Raw genomic sequence first — 23077 nt, 5'->3', positions numbered from 1 at the left:
GCTTCTGCCTCCTAGTAAAATGACTGGAGAACAGACCTTAGGCAGAATGGAAAGGCTGCTGGGGGAGCAGGTTCTTCCTCTGAGAAGTTCTCCAAAGAAGACAAAGGCAGTAAACAGTGGAGTAGGAGCAGCTGGGCCCGCCCTTTCCTCACCCAGAGAGACCCAATCCCTCTACAGCTGTTCCCACGCGACCTCAGGGACGTAAAGAGCACGCTGGCCTCTGAGGCACAATACTGCTCCCCACTGGTCAGAATCAGGCCCAGACTCTGTTAGTTTCTCTCCTAAAATGCCTGCAAAGTTAAGTTTTAGAAAGCTTGCATCTGAACCCACTAAGCGATCAGCCCACATTTGGTAAGAAGAGTGAACTAAAATTAAGTCCTAAAACATTTCATACCATCTGGCATGAAACGTTAGGGAGCCATTTGGCAAGGATGTTGTAGAGGGAATTTAAGTCCTTTGGATTTGGACTAGCTGATCTTGTTTCCTGCAAACCCTGAGATCCTAGCACACTCAGAGAAAAGGCTTCCCCTGGCTTTAAATCTTCAATGACTACATATTGTTTGAGGCAAGAGCCAATAAGATGAATGACTTAACCAGACAACTCAGCATTTATTAAAGCATGGTATTTTCATCAATTCTAAGATGACTGTTTTTGTGTATTAACATTTCTGAAATCAAATGTATCTTATAACCACAGGTGTGTCAGAGTGTAAATGGTGCCTTATATTTCTTTTAGTGCCACATCAAATAATGATATGTCTTACAACTAATGGCTTCTTATATTCAATGAAATGTAGCATCTTAAAATTTGAGATATAACACAAAAAGTCTTTTTTCTTAATTAAAAAAATAGAATTGAATAATAGTAATATACAAACAATGAAATATTGGAAAATGAGGGATCAGCAGGTAAATCATGGATGAGAATCAAAAATTTGCAAAAACAGTTGGCCATATAAAAACTTTAAACTTCTATATACCAAAAAAACACCATAAACTTTAGAATATACTGCAACATATAAAACATTAGTAAGCTTAGTATAGAGAGCTCTTAAAAATTAGTAAGAAAATATCCAAAAGACAAGAAACAACTAATGTTGGCAAGGATGCTGAGAAAGGGAAACCCTCCTACACTGTTGGTGGGAATGTAAATTAGTACAACCACTGTGGAAAGCAATATGGAGGTTCCTCAAAAACTAAAAATAGAAATACCATTTGACTCAGGAATTCCACTCCCAAGAATTTACCCAAAGAAAACAAGGTTCCTGATTCAAAAAGACATATGCATCCCTATATTTATCACAGCACTATTTACAATAGCCAAGATAAGGAAGCAACCTAAGTGTCCATTAATAGATGAATGGATAAAGAAAATGTGGTACATATACACAATGGAATACTATTCAGCCATAAGAAGAAAACGAATCATACCATTTGCAACAACATGACTGGAGCTAGAGGGTATTATGCTCAGTGAAATAAGCCAGGGAGAGAAAGACAAGTACCAAATGATTTCACTCATCTGTGGAGTATAAAAGCAAAGCAAAACTGAAGGAACAAAACAGCAGCAGAATCACAGACTCCAAGAAGGGACTAGTGGTTACCAAAGGGAAGGGGTTGAGTAGGGTGAGGCAGAGGAGGGAGGGAGAAGGGGATTAAGGAGAATTATAATTAGCACTCACAATATAGGTAGGTCACAGAAAGCACAGAGAAGACAAGCAATGACTGTATAGCATCTTACTACGCTGATGGACAGTGACTGCAATGGGAGAGTGAGGACTTGATAATATGGGTGAATGTTGAAACCACAATGTTGTCCATGTGAAACCTTTCTAAGATTGTTTATCAATGATACTTCAATAAAAACAAAGATGTGGTACATTTACATAATGGAGTATTATTCAACTATAAAAAAAGAAATCCTCCCATTTGCAATGACATGGATAGATCTAGAGGGTATTATGACCAGTGAACTAAGCCAGGCAGAAAAAGAAATACACCATATGATTTCACTTATTTGTGAAGTATAGAAACAAAGCAAAACAGAAGGATGAAATAGCAGTGGACTCACAGACACCAAGAAGGGACTAGTGGTTACCAAGAGGGATGGGTTGGGACCAGTTGTGGGGGAGGGTGAAGGGGGTAAAGGGGCATAATAATTTGCAATCACAATATAAGTTGATCATGGGGATGGTAGTACAGCATGGAGAATATAGTCAATGATTTTGTAACATCTTACTACACTGATAGACAGTAACTGCACTAGAGGGGGGTAAGGATTTAATAATATGGGTAACTGCTGAAGCAATGTGTTGTATATCTGAAACTGATGTAAGATTGTACATCAATGATTCTTTAATTCAAAAAAAAAAGTTAAAACAGAATTACCATATGACCCAGAAATTCCACTCCTAGGTATATACCCAAAAGAACTGAAATCAGGAACTCAGATATATGGATGCCAGTGTTCATAGTAGCATTATTCACAACAGCTGAAAGACTCAAGTATACATTAACAGATGAATGGATAAACAAAATGTGGTGTGTATGTATATATAATGGAATATTATTCAGCCACAAAAAGGAATGAAGTTCTGATATATGCTACTATATGGATGAATCTTGAAAACTTGGTAAATGAAATAAGCCTTATAGACATAAAAGGACAAACACTGCATGATTCTATTTGAAATGTCTAGAATAGGCAAATTCATAGCCACAGAAAGTAGATTAGAGGTTACCAGGGGTTGGGGGTGGAGGGACGAATGGGAATTACTGATTAATGGTGACAGAGTTTCTGTTTGGGGTGGTGAAAACATTTTGAAATAGTGGTGATGGTTACACAACACTATGAATGTAATTAATACCACTGAATTGTATACTAAGCAATGATTAAAACAAAAATTTTATGTTTTATATATTTTCTTTATCATACACACACAGAAAAAGCTGGGGAAGGTGAACTGTTAGAGAATAGAAGATGCTAGAGACAGAAGAACCAAATACAGGATGTGGAGCTTATATGGATCCTAATAAATATACATATATATAAAAAGGAAATGTATGCAATCAAAGAATATTTAAGCATAAGGATCATGCTCATGCCACAGTGTTAAGTAAAGTTAACAGAGCACAGAATGAAATGTACATTACAATCCTAACTAGGGCCCAGACATTTGTCTCTTTTAAAAGGCTCCACAGGTATTTCACATGCATTGTCCAGGTGGAGAGCTGCTATTCCTGTCAGTCCACAGATACATTGAGCATGGTGAAGGGTATTAAGATACTGATGACATCTTGTAAGGATGTCTTACTTATAAGAATACTCTCACTTAAAAAGAACTTAAAATTAAGTTGAAAAGATAAGACATATTCTTGTTTGTTTGTTTTTTTAGGGCCCTAAGAGCTATCTACTCAAGCAATTACTCTGTCTCAGCTCAGAGCAGGGAGAGCTTGCCACAGACTAGGACAGTCAGGAAAAGCCTCCTGGAGTTGGGGGTCTTGAAGACGAGTATATGGGAAATAGGCAGAGAAGGGAAAACCCATGACAGCTTGTTGCACATGGCAGACGAGTGGAAGCAAAAGATCTGTGTAAGGACTTACGAGGTCTTAAGTTTGAAGAGACTCTCTGGAAGGCGTGGGCATCACACCAAGGCACCTAAGCTAGACCTGACCCCTGAGCTCACAGTGACGCATTTTAGTTTTTAAGCAAGCAGATAATGTGGTCAAAGAAATGTTTTAGGATGAACTCAGCAACGGCAATGTTCAAGATAGACAGATCTAAGGGGAGACAGCAAGAAAGCCAGGAGTCACTCTGAGAGTCAAACAGGAGTTGATCAGGGCTGGGGTACTCACGGTGAAAGAGAAATGAAAGGTGGGCCCTGAAGAAAGGGTGAGCTTGGTGCCTGGCAAGAGGAGAAAGAAGCCGGTGGCGAGTAGAGGTCCAGGTCTGGATAAAAGAAGAACGCATCAGTGAAAAAAACTGAGTGTAGATGGTTCTCTCCAACTCCTCTCTGCTTCCTCTCAACAAATACTCACTGGAGGCCAGGCCTATGAAAGGCCCTGCGCTGCTGTGCTGGGTGCCAATGGAAGACTGAAGAGGGTGTTGCTGAGTAGTTCCGTGTTAGACATTTTGTATTTGAAGTGACAGAATAATCAATAACCATCTGAGATTAATCACTCAGGAGGTAATTAATCAGAGAGGTGAGACAGGTGTTCCAGAGATGGGACAGACCAGAGGATAATCAATCCAGAACTGAAACTATCAAAAGATTATGATCTGAAAGAAAGGTAGCTAGAACAGAAAACCTAAGTGAAACCTCAGAGAATGTCGTTACATAGGACACAGAGGACACTAGTGGGGTCTCAAGGGGCAGAGGAATATTAAGAAATACAGGAGAAAACCAGATTCATGCAGCCCCTGAGAAGTAAAGGGAAGAGGAGACACAAAGTGAGTGGTCAACAGTCCCCAGTGCTACGGAAGACGAAGGAAAACAAAGGCAAGGGAGGCCACAGGGGTCGAGGGGAGACAGGGTATCTGTGCGGTGTCCCCCACGGAGGGGAAAGGTGGGAAGAGAGCAGGTAAGGGAGCACGATCCTAGAATGGGAAGAAGGGTCCAAGTGAGTGCTCACCTCGGGGAAGGGAGAAAGGAGCCCGGCAATCGCAGGTATGCAGTCAGATATGCAATATGAAAAATGATGTTAGGATGTTGTGCACAGAGAGTTATTCTCAGGGGACAAGGGCTTGAGCTGTCAAGTTTCAATCAAATACCAAAAGGAACTAGTGTGAATAACTTAAATACATAAATAATCTCCAAATGTCATCTTAAGAAATTTCAACAGCATATTTTTAAAAAGTTAATAAAGGCTTAAAAATTTTTGACATTTGAATTTCTCTGCCACCATCAAAGTAGTAACAGGGTGGAGCAGAAAGAAAATGAACTCACAGCTGGGTGGGTTTCAGCCTAGCTCTGCCACTTAAAATCTGAGGCAAGCCTCTCTGAGCCTTACTCCCTCACTCTCAGCTGTCCTACTCCACAGGCTGTTATGAGGACACAGGGAAAAACATACGAAAGCGCTGCACTTATGTTATCATTCACTCATTCATTCACCACTCAAAAAACAATTCCTGGGCATTTACGATGTCAAGCAGACAGGCACCAACAAGTGCCAACAAGCCAGTGAAACATGGCCCCTGCCTTCTAGTGCACTGCAGGAGAAAGAGAATGGGGGGCCGCTTCCCTGGAGCGATGAAAATGCATGTAAGGAGGGAGACAGTAGATGAGATTTGGCCATTTTTTAAAACATGGTATCAGAGCCAAGAAAAACCTTTCTGGTGCCTCAGTTCACATAAGCCCTCAGGGGTACACTCACCTCAGCTATCAACAGCAAAGTGTCTTCTCTGAAGCTGAACTGTTTCATCTTATCTTCAATTTCCTGCTGAGTCCTTAAGTTCCTCTCCAAAGCAAATGATGTTTGCTGAGACTGGGTGAGCTGAAGCAGAAGCCTGAAAAACAGAAAAGTCCCAATGTGTGGGCTCCACATGAAGGAAAGCAGTGAGGAAATGCTCACACACAGCACAGGCACTCAGCAGGCTGTGAGGCCTACTGGCCTCAAAAGAAGGTACTTGCCCTCGTCTGAATCCCTAAAGCTTCTTACACTGAGTGAATGCCCAACTTTACGTTGGAGAGTCGTTTTTCCTAAAATTCATAGATGAAAGCTTCTCAGAAATCTTCGGAAAGCACAGCCTCAAAAGGGCTTCCTGCCTTAAAAGGGCCTCCTGTAGCTATTTATTGTTGAAAGCACAAATAATTTGGATTGGACAGAACATGCCTCCGATCAAAGGCTCCTCCCCCAGAAGTGTCCGGATGTGCTCATTTGGAGTCAGGGTTCTACGACCTTTCCAGCTTCCTGAACCCGCGGGCACCTGCCCTCGGAGACCGACCCGATTCCCTGGCTTGCTCCATCACCCAGGGCAGGGCTGGAGCCGCGCGGACCTTGATGGGTGCTTTGCAGCTGCCTCACTGCTGTTCCCCCGCCACGGTCGCTTCAGCTCTCCTCCTCCCTCCTGTCCTCCTCATGTGGCTCCTTCTCTGCATCGTTCTTTAAAATATACAATGTGTGGATTTTTCCAATTTCCTCAGGCTTCACTGGTCCCTCCTTCTACACCCAGAAGCACTAGGCTCTCCTATTCACTCCATTTAAGTCTTGGGGAATGGGCACACACGACAGGTTCCTGCTTCATGGAATGAAAGGAGATCACAAGACAGCTTCAGGTAGTGATGCGTGCTATAAGAAGAGGTCCGAGACAGGGTGGGTGGGCCTCTCCTTCAGACGGGGCAGTGAAGGCAGGCTTTTCCGAGGTGCCGGTCGTGTCACGACCTAAGTGCCGAGGAGCCAGACGCACAGCACCTGGGGGAAGAGAGCTTGCCTGGGGGGAAGGGGACCCTGACTCAAGCATTTGCTTCATGTGTTTGAAAACCACATAGATCACTGGGAACAGAATACAGCCAGGAAGAAAAAAAAGCAGTAAATGCGTTAGAAAAGAAAGGCAAGGTCAACTCACGTAAGATCTTGCAGGCCATGGAAAGAAATGTGGGATTTATGTAAGTGCAGTGGAAGTGCCTGGCAAGTTTTATGAAGGAACACGAGCTGATTCGCATTCATTGTCTCACTCTAACCTGCTGATGTTAACGGCCTGGCCTCCAGAAGCACCTACATTTGTGACCCCTCGTAGGTACTTGCTCTCCTCTTACTCCTAAACTTACTTGAAAATACAGCTTCTCAAAAGATGGCGGCATGAGAGGAGAGACACTGGCTTCCTCCTAAAACCGGATACAATTAGAAAATATAGCTGGCGCAACTAATCCTGAGAGAGCAACAGGAAAGAGGATGGCGCCAGACTGCACACAACTGGAGAAAAGAGCAGACCTCAGCGAATGGGGTAACCTACCAGAGCTGTGGCTCCACAGGACCCGAGCCCTTCCCCCACCCCAGCTCACCGGCGGGAAGAAGAGAAACTGATCAGGGAGGGAGTGGAAGGCTTGGGACTGCTGAATACCTGGCTCCGGAGATCCGCTCTGGGAGAACAAACCTGCATTTCATGGTGCTTTCATGATACTCTTCTGATTATGGGGTTGGAAAGCTGGGACAGACGGAGATCCTGGGAAGACTGGGATTCCTGCCACTTGTGGAAAGCAGGGATCCATATCCTACTGCTCTGAGACAAAAGCTTATATCTGTGTGCTCAGCCCACTGGTACCAGCAGTGGAGAGAGGCACAGCAGCAGGGAAGCCGGGAACAGCTCTTTCCTCCCGCCAGGCACCAGTACGGCTCCCCTGTGACCCCCGACATTGCTTCAGGGGCTGAGCAGCTCCAGATTAGAGCTTCTGGACACTAGAGGGCGCCATATACAAATATGAAACACCAAGGGAATCTGGTCCAAAGTAAAATTAATATAACTTCAGAGAAAGGCTTAAATGACATGGACTTTATGACTCTTCCTGAAAGGGAGTTCAAAATAAAGATCATCAACATGCTAATGGAGGTCCAGAAAGACATCCAAGAACTCAGGAATGAATTCAGGTCAGAGATCCAATCATTGAAGGGCATGATGGATGGTATTAAAAGCAGGTTGGATACAGTGGAGGAGATGATAAATGAAATAGAAACTAGAGAAGAGGAATACAAAGAAGCTGAGGCACTGAGAGAAAAAAGGATCTCTAAGAATGAAAGAATATTGAGAGAACTGTGTGACCAATCCAAAAGGAACAATATTCGCATTATAGGGATACCAGAAGAACAGAAAGAGTAAGGGATAAAAAGTGTCTTTGAAGAGGTGGTTGCAGAAAGCTTCCCCAGTCTGGGGAAGGAGATAGTCTCTCAGGCCATGGAGATTCACAGATCTCCCAACACAAGGGACCCAAGGAAGACAACACCAAGACATATAGTAATAAAATTGGCAACGATCAAGGATAAGGACAGACTATTAAAAGCGGCCAAAGAGAGAAATAAGATCACATACAAAGGAAAGCCCATGAGGCTAACATCAGACTCCTCAGCAGAAACCTTACAGACTAGAAGGGAGTGGCATGATGTATTTAATACCATGAAGCAGAAAGGCCTGGAACCAAGATTACTTTATCAAGCAAGATTATCATTTAAATTTGAAGAAGGGATTAAACAATTTCCAATTAAATAAGCAAAAGCTGAGAGAATTTACCTCCCACAAACCATCTCTACAGTCTATTTTGGAGGGACTGCTATAGATGGAAGTGTTCCTAAGGTTGAATAGCTGTCACAGGAGGTAATAAAACTACAGTAAAGAAAGTAGAACAGCTAATTACAAAGCAAATGCAAAATTAAATTAACTATCCCCAAAATCAATCAAGGGATAGACACAAAGTACAGAATATGATACCTAATATATAAAGAATGGAGACGGAAGAAAAAGGAGGAGAAACAGAAAAGAACATTTAGATTGTGTTTGTAACAGCAGTGAGTTAAGTTAGACTCTTAGATAGTAAGGAAAGTAACCAGGAACCTTTGCTAACCACAAATCTAAAGCCTGCAATGGCAATAAGTACACATCTATAGATAATCACCCTAAATGTAAATGGACTAAATGCACCAATCAAAAGACATACAGTCACTGAATGGATAAAAAAACAAGACCCATCTATATGCTGCTTACAAGAGACTCACCTCAAACCCAAAGACATGCACAGACTAAAAGTCAAGGGATGGAAAAAGATATTTCATGCAAACAACAGGGAGAAAAAAGCAGGTGTTGCAGTACTAGTATCAGACAAAATAGACTTCAAAACAAAGAAAGTCACAAGAGATAAAGAAGGACATTACAGAATGATAAAGGGCTCAGCCCAACAAGAGGATATAACCATTATAAATATATATGCACCCAACACAGGAGCACCAGCATATGTGAAACAAATACTAACAGAACTAAAGGAGGAAATACAATGCAATGCATTCATTTTAGGAGACTTCAACACACCACTCACTCCAAAGGAAAGATCCACCAGTCAGAAAACAAGTAAGAACACAGAGGCACTGAACAACACACTAGAACAGATGGACCTAACAGACATCTATAGAACTCTACACCCAAAAGCAGTGGGATACACATTCTTCTCAAGCGCACATGGAACATTCTCCAGAATAGACCACATACTAGGCCACAAAAAGAGCCTCAGTAAATTCAAAAAGACTGAAATTCTACCAACCAAATTTTCAGACCACAAAGGTATAAAACTAGAAATAAATTGTACAAAGAAAGCAAAAAGGCCCACAAACACACGGAGTATTAACAACATGCTCCTAAATAATCAATGGATCAACAACCAAATTAAAACAGAGATTAAGCAATATATGGAAACAAATGACAACAACACAAAGCCCCAACTTCTGTGGGACGCAGCAAAAGCAGTCTTAAGAGGAAAGTATATAGCAATCCAGACATATTTAAAGAAGGAAGAACAATCCCAAATGAATAGTCTAACATCACAATTATCGAAATTGGAAAAAGAACAAATGAGGCCTAAAGTCAGGAGAAGGAGAGACATAATAAAGATCAGAGAAGAAATAAACAAAATTGAGAAGAATAAAAGAATAGAAAAAATCAATGAAACCAAGAGCTGGTTCGTTGAGAAAATAAACAAAATAGATAAGCCTCTAGCCAGACTTATTAAGAGAAAAAGAGAATCAACACACATCAACAGAATCAGAAACAAGAACGGAAACATCACGACGGACCCCACAGAAATACAAAGAATTATTAGAGACTACTATGAAAACGTATATGCTAACAAGCTGGAAAACCTAGGAGAAATGGACAACTTCCTAGAAAAATACAACCTTCCAAGACTGACCAAGGAAGAAACACAAAATGTAAACAAACCAATTACCAGCAGAGAAATTGAAGCGGTAATCATAAAACTACCCAAGAACAAAACCCCCGGGCCAGATGGATTTACCTCAGAATTTTATCAGACATACAGAGAAAATATAATACCCATTCTCCTTAAAGTTTTCCAAAAAATAGAAGAGGAGGGAATACTCTCGAACTCATTCTATGAAGCCAGCATCACCCTAATACCAAAACTAGGCAAAGACCCCACCAAAAAAGAAAACTAAAGAGCAATATCCCTGATGAATGTAGATGCAAAAATACTCAATAAAGTATTAGCAAACAGAATTCAAAAATACATCAAAAGGATCATACACCACGACCAAGTGGGATTCATCCCAGGGATGCAAGGATGGTACAACAATCGAAAATCCATCAACATCATCCACCACATGAACAAAAAGGACAAAAACCACATGATCATCTCCATAGATGCTGAAAAAGCATTCGACAAAATTCAACATCCATTCATGATAAAAACTTTCAACAAAATGGGTAGAGGGCAAGTACCTCAACATAATAAAGGCCATATATGATAAACCCACAGCCAACATCATACTGAACAGTGAGAAGCTGAAAGCTTTTCATCTGAGATTGGGAACAAGACAGGGATGTCCACTCTCCCCACTGTTATTCAACATGGTACTGGAGGTCCGAGCCATGGCAATTAGACAAAACAAAGAAATACAAGGAATCCAGATTGGTAAAGAAGAAGTTAAACTGTCACTATTTGCAGATGACATGATATTGTACATAAAAAACCCTAAAGACTCTACCCTGAAACTACTAGAGCTAATATCGGAATTCAGCAAAGTTGCAGGATCCAAAATTAACACACAGAAATCTGTGGCTTTCCTATACCCTAACAATAAACTAATAAAAAGAGAAATCAGGAATACAATTCCATTCACAGTAGCATCAAAAATAATAAAATACCTTGGAATAAACCTAACCAAGGAAGTGAAAGACCTATATCCTGAAAACTACAAGACACTCTTAAGAGAAATTAAAGAGGTCACTAACAAATGGAAACTCATCCCATGCTCTTGGCTAGGAAGAATTAATATCGTCAAAATGGCCATCCTGCCCAAAGCAATATACAGATTCGATGCAATCCCTATCAAATTACCAACAGCTTTCTCAAATGAACTGAAACAAATAGTTCAAAAATTCATATGGAAACACCAAAGACCCCGAATAACCAAAGCAATCCTGAGAAGGAAGAATAAAGTGGGGGGGGGATCTCACTCCCCAACTTCAAGCTCTACTACAAAGCCATAGTAATCAAGACAATTTGGCACTGGCACAAGAACAGGGCCACAGACCAATGGAACAGAACAGAGACTCCAAACATATATGGTCAACTAATATTCGATAAAGGGGCCATGGACATACAATGGGGAAATGACAGTCTCTTCAACAGATGGTGCTGGCAAAACTGGACAGCTACGTGTAAGAGAATGAAACTGGATCACTGTCTAACCCCATACACAAAAGTAAATTCGAAATGGATCAAAGACTTGAATGTAAGTCATGAAACCATAAAACTCTTAGAAAAAAACATAGGCAAAAATCTCTTGGATATGAACATTAGTGACTTCTTCATGAATATATCTCCCCAGGCAAGGAAAACAAAAGCAAAAATGAACAAGTGGGACTATATCAAGCTGAAAAGCTTCTGTACAGCAAAGGACACCATCAATAGAACAAAAAGGTACCCTACACTATGGGAGAATATTTTCATAAATGACAGATCCGATAAAGGCTTGATATCCAAAATATATAAAGAGCTCACTTTCCTCAACAAACAAAAAGCCTAATTAAAAAATGGGCAGAGGAGCTGAACAGACAGTTCTCCAAAGAAGAAATTGAGATGGCCAACAGACACATGAAAAGATGCTCCACATCACTAGTTATCAGAGAAATGCAAATTAAAACCACAATGAGATTATCAACTCACACCAGTAAGGATGGCCACCATCCAAAAGACAAACAACAACAAATGTTGGCAAGGTTGCAGAGAAAGGGGAACCCTCCGACACTGCTGTTGGGAATGTAAATTAGTTCAACCATTGTGGAAAGCAATATGGAGGTTCCTCAAAATGCTCAAAATAGACTTATCATTTGACCCAGGAATTCCACTTCTAGGAATTTACCCTAAGGATGCAGCACTCCAGTTTGAAAAAGACAGATGCACCCCTATGTTTATCGCAGCACTATTTACAATAGCCAGGAAATGGAAGCAACCTAAGTGTCCATCAGTAGATGAATGGATAAAGAAGATGTGGTACATATACACAATGGAATATTATTCAGCCATAAGAAGAAAACAAATCCTACCATTTGCAACAACATGGATGGAGCTGGAGGTTATTATGCTCAGTGAAATAAGCCACGCGGAGAAAAATGATTTCACTCATCTGTGGAGTTTAAGAACAAAAGAAAAACTGAAGGAACAAAACAGCAGCAGAATCACAGAACCCAAGAATAGATTAACAGTTACCAAAGGGAAAGAGACTGGGGAGAATGGGAGGGTAGGGAGGGATAAGGGCGGGGAAGAAGAAAGGGGGTATAATGATTAGCATGTATAATTTGGGGGATGGGGGAAAGGGGAGGGCTTTGCAACACAAAGAAGACAAGCAGTGATTCTACAACATCTTACTGTGCTGATGGACAGTGACTGTAATGGGGTTTGTGGGGGGCACTTGGGGTAGGGGAGAGCCTAGTAAATACGTTCTTCAAATAAAAAAAAAATGGATCAAAGACTTGAATGTAAGTCATGAAACCATCAAACTCTTAAAAAAATATATAGGCAAAATTCTTTTGGACATAAACATGAGCGACTTCTTCATGAACATATCTCCCCGGCAAAGGAAACAAAAGCAAAAATGAACAAGTGGGACTGTATCAAGCTGAAAAGCTTCTGTACAGCAAAGGACACCACTAAGATAACAAAAGGTACCGTACAGTATGGGAGAATATATTCATAAATGACAGATCTGATAAAGGGTTGACATCCAAAATATATAAAGAGCTCACACACCTCAACAAACAAAAAGCAAATAATCCAATTAAAAAATGGGCAGAGTTGCTGACAGTTCTCAAAAGAGGAAGTTCAGATGACCAACAGACACATGAAAAGATGCTCCACATCGCTGGTCATCAGAGAAATGCAAATTAAAACCACAATGAGATGTCACCTCACACTAGTAAGGATCACCACCATCCAAAACACAAACAACAACAAATGTTGGCGAGGTTGTGGAGAAAGGGGAACCCTCCTACACTGCTGGTGGGAATGTAAATTAGTTCAACCATTGTGGAAAGCAGTATGGAGGTTCCTCAAGAAGCTCAAAATAGACTTACCATTTGACCCAGGAATTCCACTTCTAGGAATTTACCCTAAGAATTCCATTTGAAAAAGACAGATGCATCCCTATGTTTATCGCAGCACTATTTACAATAGCCAAGAAATGGAAGTGACCTAAGTGTCCATCAGTAGATGAATGGATAAAGAAGATGTGGTACATATACACAATGGCATATTATTCAGCCATAAGAAAACAAATCCTACCATTTGCAACAACATGGATGGAGCTAGAGGGTATTATGCTCAGTGAAATAAGCCTGGCGGAGAAAGACAAGTACCAAATGATTTCACTCATATGTGGAGTATAAGAACAAAGAAAAACTGAAGGAACAAAACAGCAGCAGAATCATAGAGCCCAAGAATGGACTAACATTTACCAAAGGGAAGGGGACTGGGGAGGAGGGGTGGAAAGGGAGGGATAAGGGCGGTGAAAAAGAAAGGGACCTTACGATTAGCATGTTTAATGTGGGGGGGCATAAGGAGGGATGTGCAACACAGAGAAGACAAGTAGTGATTTTACAGCATCTTACTACGCTGATGGACAGTGACTATAATGGGGTTTGTGGGAGGGACTTGGTGAAGGGGGGAGTCTAGTAAACATAATATTCTTCAAAAAATAAAATAAAATACAGCTTCTCTGTTCCTTCTCTTTCTTTTTCATTCACTCCTCGACCCTCTGCCATCAGCCCTGTCCCCCATCACTGCTGAAATTGCCTTCTCAAGGTCACAAATGTCCTCCTGTTTGCAAATCCTCTTCTCAGAATTGATGCTACGGGCTCCTCACTACCATCTGTTGCTGATCTCCTTCCTGAAACTCCGTGCTCTCCAGCTCCCTTCTTCTTTTAACTCCCATTTCCTAATGAAAAACTCCAGCAGGATGTCCTACAGGCAGGCAGCTGACTCTAAGCACATTAAGCCTAGAATTCTTATTTCCACCCTGAATCTGCTTGGCTCCTCCCCCCAGGTGTCCTGTCTCAGAGAAAGGCACCATCGCCACCCATACACCCAAGCCGGACTCTTCTGTGTCCTCTGACTCTGCTCCTCCTCTCTCCATCCTGTCCTGCCCACACACACAGCTGGTCCCCAGGTCCCGTCTGTTCCATCCTGTGGCAACACCACTGCCTTTTTATCACCACCACCCTAGCCTAGTCGTGTCCTCACCACCACCCAGTTGTCCCACAGCCCCTTCACTGGCATCCCTTGCTCCAAACTCCTTAATACCTCCCAGCCACAAATCTCTCTTGAAATAACAGCTCTCTTCACAATTTAAGCTCACTTAACATTTGTTAAGCTCACTTAACATTTAAAACCTTAAAGTATTCTTCAGGCCTTCAATGTAAGGACCAAACTCTTTAAGATGACATTTAATGTCTTGTGCTAATAAAAACAAAAACAACAGAAGTACATTTACCACATGCTGTTGTACACACACTCACACACAGAGCACACTATATAGTAAGTGATTCAGATACTTCAGATCTCACAACCCCATCATGTAGACATTTTCCACATTTGTCCATCTGCCAACATGAGGAAACCGGAGATCTGAGATTTTAAGTAATTTGTGCAAGGTCAGAGAGCTAGCAAGAGGAGGAGTCCAGACTCCTTCACCTAGTCACAACGGTTTATTAGGTTCCTTAAAATGAGATCTGACCCCAAAGTCCTGCCCCCAACTTTATGCCACCCTGGCCTCAGGGTTTACAGCCCACCTCCCGAGCCCCCAGCACCAATGCTGCTCTCGGCACAGATCACGTGACAACACTGTGCTACACCAGCCCTCCCTGCCCGGGGGCTGGGTTTTCTTTCCCCTGACCTAGCATGCCTCTTCTCATTTGGGGAATATTCCAGGGAGTCAGCCAGCTGTCCTGGAAAGTACACAGGATCTGTAGTCAAAGATCTGGGTCCAACTCCTGGCAGTACTTCATAGCCGTGTGGCTTTGGGCCTATTCTAAATTGGTTTCCTACTCTCTGCATCGGGATCCCAGGACCTACCTCAGACTGGTGAGGATTAAAGTGAAATTATGTATACAGTGCATCTAGTACACATTTATTCACATCTCTATAACTGCCAAATGTTCCCAGAACAGCAGCAGAAGCATCATTCCTACTGTACGGGCTTCCTCCTTCCTGCTGCACAAACAGCTCCCGTGTACTGGTCCCTGCAGAGTTCTGTTCACACTACAAACAACTGCCAGTCATCGACTATACGCACATCTTTCTCAATACTGTGAGTAGTGTAAGGAAAGGGACTCTTTGTTAGTGATCTTTAAGACCCCAGCACCTAGCGTGTGCCTGGCACACAGATACTGCTCAATGTACCTCTAAATTAAAGCATACAGTCAACATAAATTAACATCTGCTGACTAAAGTTCAAAACCCGCCAAATAAGATAACACTTCTCAGTAAGCCTCAGTGTTAACATTTTTGAATTCTCCAGAGTTAAAAAAACAAAAACCTTCTGTTTTTTGGTATCATTTGAGATCTGAGAGAGTGTTTTGCTCATAAATTACATTATTGATCAAGTAAATTCTCCCTTTTTCCTCAAACTCTTATACACTATGGATTCAAAGTATTTGGAGTCCTCATCCACGGGAAGTATCTGTAGACTGAATTAAACATTATTTATTCACATTATTAAAAGTGATTCAAACAGAAGATCAGATTTTCTTCTTTAGACTTCTGTGGAACATATGAATGAAAATTCCTTGTTTAAAATACATCTTCCCCCTGTCAGTGTTTTATTCATTAAATTTTCTGTTCCTAATTTTAATGTTTTCCAATTTTAATATTTCTTCTCGAATAATGATTCAAGTTGTGTTCCTGAGCAAACACAGCTTTGTTTCTAAGTCTTACATATTAAAAGGACACGTTCAAAGGATTCTGTCTAGACCATAGGAAAAAAATCTCATCAACATACCAAGTGTCTAGCCAAGAACTTTTTGAATCTTAGAATTAAAAAAATAAATCCTCTACTCTAGCTCAGAACCATGTGTTGTTTGATCCATTCTTCATTTACCTGGTTCGTATAAAAGAGGCACATGCTTTCATCTGAGTCTCTAGCAATACCGCTTCTCTCTTTTCTGCCATACAGTTTTGGATATTTTTAAGAGCTTTCCCACTCTTCTGGTTACTATTGCCACTTGGTCCCAGAGAAAACACAGAGCTCTCAGGCAGCATTTCAGGGAATCCCAAAAGACTGTCTTTTCCTGAGCGTGGAAAGGAGGATTTGACAGTTTTGTCACTTGAGGTGAGATGGTTCTGGGTCTGAGATGTCAGACACGATGCTGAAAGAGCTGGCCCCAGATTCAGGTAAGCCTCTGCCAATCTGCCCCAGCTCCAAGGATCAAGAGGATGCAAAGAAATCAGTTTTTGTAGGCAGAAAATTGTTTTCTCCAAATTCTGCAAACTTGAACAAATTGCAAACTGGAGGTAGAGCACAGTGGTTAAATGGTCTGTGTTAGTTGCTTTATTTTCCTAAGGAGAAAAAAAAAGTTAAAAACTTTAAACTAAAGTACATTTTCCACATAAAAATGGAGATGCCTCTTACTATGCTGATGGACAGTGACTGTAACAAGGTATGTGGTAGGGACTTGATAATGGGGGGAATGAGTAACCGCAATGTTGCTCATGTGATTGTATATTAATGATACCAAAATAAAGAAAACTGGAGATGCCTAAAAACCCAAGTAGTATAGATGCATACATTATAAATCAGAAATACGTTTCAGTAGCTACACAGTAGAGCAAGCTATTTTTCAATAGATATTTGAAATCACAAACCTAGAAAAATAAATGCTATCTAGCAAAATAATCACCATTCCCAAACATCTTAATGTTGTAACAGTAACATAATTCACACGACAAAGTTCAGTACCAAAAACATAAATGGCAATTTATCTTCAATTTTTATTATAATCTTCATTGTCTTCAGCCATATATCTGAAAGACCCAAGCCAATTTTTTAATACTCTGGGCTAATGATTCCATTTTAATATTTCAGGCTTTCTAAAAACTCAAATGATAATTTCCTTGAGGATTCGAATGGACTCCGTTTCCAAATTTTACTTGGCTTAGACATCTTAGACAGCATAGCCCTGAAGCTCAGTGTTTCATGCTGCATCATAATTGAATCCAAATGCCTTCTCTGGTAACTATTACCAAGGTCATTTATTTTTGGCCAGAGGTTACTTGGTTTCCTTCTGATCAGAAAACCTTTTTAAGTCTCCTTAACCAGAGCCACCACCTCCTGCCTAAATTGCCATATGGCAAAAGCTCTTTGGGTCAGGGAAAAGAAGCCTTCTTTTTCTAAGCTAAAGTCTGTGGAGAGCAGATGGCAGACTAAAATTACCTTTCAACTAGTTTTAAGTCTAAGGAAAACCTGGCCTACTAGCATCCAAATCAGGTTCCCCCACAGAACTACACTGAGCAGGAAATACAAGTAAAACTACCCCATATACAGCCTGAAGAAACTGGCAGGCCAGTGAGTGAGCTTGGACAGGAGTCTAATATTTTATATATTGAGTGAAAAGGAAATAAAGCCCTATTTGGTTACACTGTACCTTCCCAAGGATAGAACTTACCTGGATTTATTATTACTATTGTTACTATTGTTTACTAGTCTGTTCTTCCCAACAGACATTAAGTTCCAGAAGAATATTTATTTAATGCTGAATTCCTACTACATAGCACAGCACCTCAGACATAACAGATGTTTCATAACTGCTGGGTAATCTTCATGTCTTTTATTTATAAGGAAAGCAACATCTGTTACCTTTCTTCTACAACCAGTCTATGATGCTTTATGCTGTTTCAAAACATTTTCATATTGAGAAAGCAAGTGTGTGCTGGGGTTGAACCTGTTTCACATAAACTATGAGTTTGATGTGACGATTTTGATAGCATCATTAGTGTATAACTCTGGAAACTGGATTCCATTTAAATGAGTTTGGGCAGTTTTCCAGAATATGACAATTCCTTCTATAATATGATGATGATGACAATAGTTAACATTCATTGAGTACGTACCACACACCAGGCAATTTCTAAGTGCTTCTCTCATTTAATTCCCGTGACAATCTTCAAAATAAATTATTATCCCCATTTTATAGATGAGGCAACTGAATCACAACAGAGTTCAGTAACTTGCCTGATGTCACACAGCAAGCTACAGTCAGTCATACTAAGAGACATAGAATAAAGGGTATTTCAGAAGAGCTGACACATGTTAGCTGGCTTAGGAATCTCTCCCCAGACTGTAGATGAGCAATGTATGTGCAGGGTATGGATGAGGTTTATCTGTCTCCTTTTCACTGAACCCAGAATTGAGCACAGGGAGGAATGAAATAAAGGTCTGTGGAGTGCGAGAAGACAAGCAGTGACTCTGCAGCATCTTACTATGCTGGACAGTAACTGTAATGGGGTATGTGGGGGGGACTTGGTAATGGGGAGAGTCTAGTAACCGTAATGTTGCTGATGTAATTGTACATTAATGATACCAAAAACAAAAAGGTCTATGGAGTGTATAAATGGGAAAAAAAAGTCATTTACTACCAGAAAACAGTTTTCTTACCACAGTTTACCACATATGCATATCAGCCACTAGAAGTTTAAATAATTTGTTTAAGAAATAAGTTCTATTACATACTTTATCCAAAAATCATTGAGAGGTGAATAAACTTCAATAGAAGCTGTGAACATAAAAATGCTCACATCCCGGTAGGCCCTCCAGGACTAGCTGTCCATTTGGTCAATGCTGTATACTGACATGTCCCCCTACAGAACATGAGGGGACAATAACCACTGAGAGAAAAACAAACATGGGCCAGGAACCAAGAAATGAGAAACCAACAAATAGGTAGGGGCCACTGAGATCATGTGAAGTGACCCAAAGGAAGGGGTGAGACCACTAGGATACTCTGCCCATTTCCTTCCCAGCTGTCCTCCCTGTTAGGGTGTCCAGAGGCCTAATGAACCCTGTTCTCCTACCATGGGAGCGGAAGGACTTCTGACTGGCCGTTTGTCCTGGCTGGTAACCATTGCAAGCGCTGAAGACCTGGTATCTGCAGCTGATGGGCAACAGACGTTCCCTTGATTCACAGAAACAGAGACCTTCTGAACCAGCAGGAGCCACAGGGATAATGCAGCACCTGACACTAAGCTAGCTGCTGCTGCCTTCAGTGGCCCAGGCTGGGAAGACAAAGCACAGTAGTGATGGAAAGATGCTGGAAGAGACAGGTGGTGGGGTAGCAGAACAGAAGTGAGGGATGGGTAGCTGGTGTCTAGAAAATGGTACTGAAAGAGCCAAAAGTTGCTGTTCCTTTGCAGAATGATCACTGTTTGGTCCCACCAAGTTCGCTGTTCATGCCATGTGCTTTCTTAACAAGGCAATCTTATTTTCCAGCTTAAGAAGTAGCTCAGTTAGTGGAGGGGAGAAAAAGAATGAAAAAAAAAAAACAGTTCTTTTCCATGTTGGAAGACAGTTACCACCAAAATTTCCTCTCACTGCAAGAGGCTGAGGTCCTATGCTGTGAGACCCTGGCAAGCGAATTTAGGGATTTCTCTTTGCTAATGAGATGGAAGAAGACAGCTCAACTGAATGCAACGTTTAGGCAGACCTCTGGTTGACTTGACCCACAGGGTTCAAGATCAGTGCCTAGGTACCTCATTAATTTCCTTTAAGGAAGAAAACAGGTCATTTATAAACCAAGATTGATCAACTCAGACCAATTCCCATATAAAATTTATACACACACACACAAAAAAAAAAACCCCATAAATTATAAATGCCTTAATGTGAAACACAAACAAGTAGAACCTAGAATTGCAAAGAACTGCTTTTCTTTCTCCTTTAAAAAGATTATGCAAATTCCTTCCAAGAATAGAAAGAATTAAGTCTAGCTTAAATGAGAGTTATTTTGTAACTTTTTTCTTATTTACAAAAAATAATACATGTTCACTCTAGAAATTTTGGAAAATAAAATCTAAAAAATATCTACAGAAGAAAACATCACTGATGACCCTCCCACTCTGAATATTTACAAGAATAAAACCTTTGCAAATGAGATTTTTCAGGCAATGAAGAATTTTGAGCATAACACAGGAAAAGATTAAGAAAATGATTGTCTAGTGCTCCAAACTGTTCATAATAATAAAGTTCTTACACTACTGACAGTTTTCCTCTACTTATCCAAACCCACAGTTATTGCTGCTAGCAGGAAGTTCTTTTTTTGTTTTTTTCTCATCTTGTAGAAAATAAACTATTCAGCTATCCCAGGAAAGCAAATGAAAATATGCAAAGAAACACTCACCAAGTTTGTAGCAATCTCCAGTGCTTCCAGGTGCCTTCCCAGGTGAACTAGACACCGAGCCTGGCCTTCCTGGATATCCCTTTTCATGGCAAAATTCGTAGATGGCAATTTTTCAGAGACGCTGGAATACTCCTGCAGTGCTTTCTGGCAATTATTTAAGAAAATGAAGAGATTGGATGAAAAGAAAGGTGGAAAACAGCAGAGAAAGGATCCAGTTACAGGGATGATTTTTTCCTAAGCAGAAGTAGTGTTATAATTGACCCCACAATGAACTAAGGAAGACTTGAGTCTTCAATCAGTACCATTTTTCTGAAAGGTAGACGAGAAATGGCTGGAGAACCATAGAAAACATCACAGTATAGTACAAAAGCATTCTGGAGCCAGAGACCAAGGTCTGGATCCTGGTTTTGCCACTAACTGGCTATATAACCTTTTCCTCAGCAAAACAACAGGACTCTTGTGAAGAAGAAATGAGATCTGTATGGAAAGCAAGCTGGTATCTAACTGTTCTTCCCTTTTCTTATACATTTTTGGGTGCTCAGCTCCTGTGGCACCATGAGGTATCTGTGCTAGGGGCTCCCACATAATGAGAAGATAACAGCATCTGTGGAAACAGACATATGAGTACCCCCAAAAGATCCCAATATTAGAGTTGTGGGAAACTGAGTAAATTATATAGAGCCATGCAGAAAAGGACAGAAATGTGGGCTCCTAAGATTACAAACACCTATCACAGAAGATTCAATCCATCTTCACAAACATGCTCATAACTTAGTACCCTGTTATTTCAATAAGCTGTAACTGATAGAACAAGAGCCTATTTCAAACAGTGCAACATTACATATGTTTAATTCTACCTGATACTCTTGCCGTCTGTAGGCCAGGTCCCCTTTGAATTTCTTCATAGTTAGAGTTTCAGCATCATCAGTGCTCCCCATTTCTTCACAAAACCACTAGAATTTGTGAAAATATAATATGGTACAGCGAATGAAATTATGTTTTCCCACTTCATACTCAAAAGTAATTTTCAATATATAACTGATTAAACCTCAAAAAAGGCATACATCTTCAGGTAAGACTCTGGAAAACATCTTGACAGAGGAAAAATGACAATTTTAACATACTAATAATATCATACTGCTTGATGAGAAAAGAAGCACAAAAGTATATGGTTTTCACCCTGGATTAAAGATGGTGGCGTGAGAGGAGAGAAGAGGCTTCCTCCTAAAACTGGATACAATTAGAAAATTTAATTGGCGCAACTAATCCTGAGAGAGCAACAGGAAAGAGGATGGCGTTAGACTGCACACACCTGGAGAAAAGAGCAGACCTCAGCAAACGGAGTAAAGTACGAGCCCTTCCCCCACCCGAGCTCACCGGCGGGAGGAAGAGAAACTGATCAGGGAGGGAGTGGAAGGCTTGGGACTGCTGAATACCTGGCTCCCGAGATCTGTCTTGGAACACAAACCTACATTTCATGGTGCTTTCATCATACTCTTCTGATTACGGGGTTGGAAAGCTGGGACAGGCCCAGCCCCTTGAGGAAAGCAGGGTCCACATCCGGCTACTCTGGGACAAAAACTTACACTTGTGTGACCGGCCCACTGGCTCAGGCATTGGAGACAGGCACAGCAGCCAGGAGGTGGGGAACAGCTCTTTCCTCCCCTCCAAGGCACCAGTACCGCTCCCCTGTGACCCCTGACATTGCAGGGGCTGAGCAGCTCCAGAATAGAGCTTCTGGACACTAGAGGGCGCCATATACAAACATGAACCTTGTCCAGAGTAAAATTATTAATACAACTCCCAAGAAAGATTGAAATGATACGGACCTTGTGACTCTTCCTGAGAGGGAGTTCAAAATAAAAATCATCAACATTCGAATGGAGGTACGGAAAGATAGCCAAGAACTCAGGAATGAATTAAGTTCAGTGATCCAATCATTGGAAGACCACGATGGGGGGTATTAAAAGCAGGTTGGATACGGTGGAGGAGAAGATAAATGAAACAGAAACTAAGGGAGGAGGAATACAAAGAAGCTGAGACACAGAGAGAAAAAAGGATCTCTAAATATGAAAGAATATTGAAAGAACTGTGTGACCAATTCAAGCGGAACAATATTTGCATTATAGGGATACCAGAAGAAGAGAGAGAGAGAAAGGGATAGGAAGTGTCTTTGAGGATGTAGTTGCTGAAAACTTCCCCAATCTGGGGAAGGAGAGAGTCTCTTAGGCCATGGAGATCCACAGATCTCCCAACACAAGGGACACAAGGAAGACAACACCAAGACATATAGTAATTAAAATGGGAAAGATTAAGGATAAAGACAGACTGTTAAAGGCAGCCAGAGACAGAAATAAGACCACATACAAAGGAAAGCCCATCAGGCTAACATCAGACTTCTCAGCAGAAACCTCACAGGCCGGAAGGGAGTGGCATGATGTATTTAATGCCATGAAGTAGAAGGACCTGGAACCA

The 23077-nt window shown here is 41.0% G+C and overlaps 1 protein-coding gene across 3 annotated transcripts in view; it reads right to left on the bottom strand.

Annotated features, from left to right (window-relative positions):
- Window positions 1-23077, bottom strand: part of C2H8orf76 (chromosome 2 C8orf76 homolog) — a 35106-nt gene that overhangs the window by 563 nt on the left and 11466 nt on the right. For 2 of the 3 annotated variants that reach the window (XM_017656643.2, XM_017656642.3), the window contains exons 2-5: window positions 21460-21555; window positions 20603-20746; window positions 16312-16769; window positions 5374-5506 (exon numbers count right to left, since the gene is read on the bottom strand). In XM_017656643.2, the coding sequence (XP_017512132.1) occupies window positions 5374-5506; window positions 16312-16769; window positions 20603-20746; window positions 21460-21555 (831 nt within the window). Of the gene's footprint in view, window positions 1-3855; window positions 3950-5373; window positions 5507-16311; window positions 16770-20602; window positions 20747-21459; window positions 21556-23077 lie in introns of all 3 variants that reach the window. The other variant, XM_037005278.2, reaches the window with a different exon arrangement.

This window comes from Manis javanica, chromosome 2, assembly GCF_040802235.1.
Source record: "Manis javanica isolate MJ-LG chromosome 2, MJ_LKY, whole genome shotgun sequence".
In the NCBI taxonomy this organism is placed as follows: domain Eukaryota; kingdom Metazoa; phylum Chordata; class Mammalia; order Pholidota; family Manidae; genus Manis; species Manis javanica.
The sequence above is the reverse complement of the archived record's forward strand: the minus strand, read 5'-3'. Positions and strand labels throughout refer to the sequence as shown.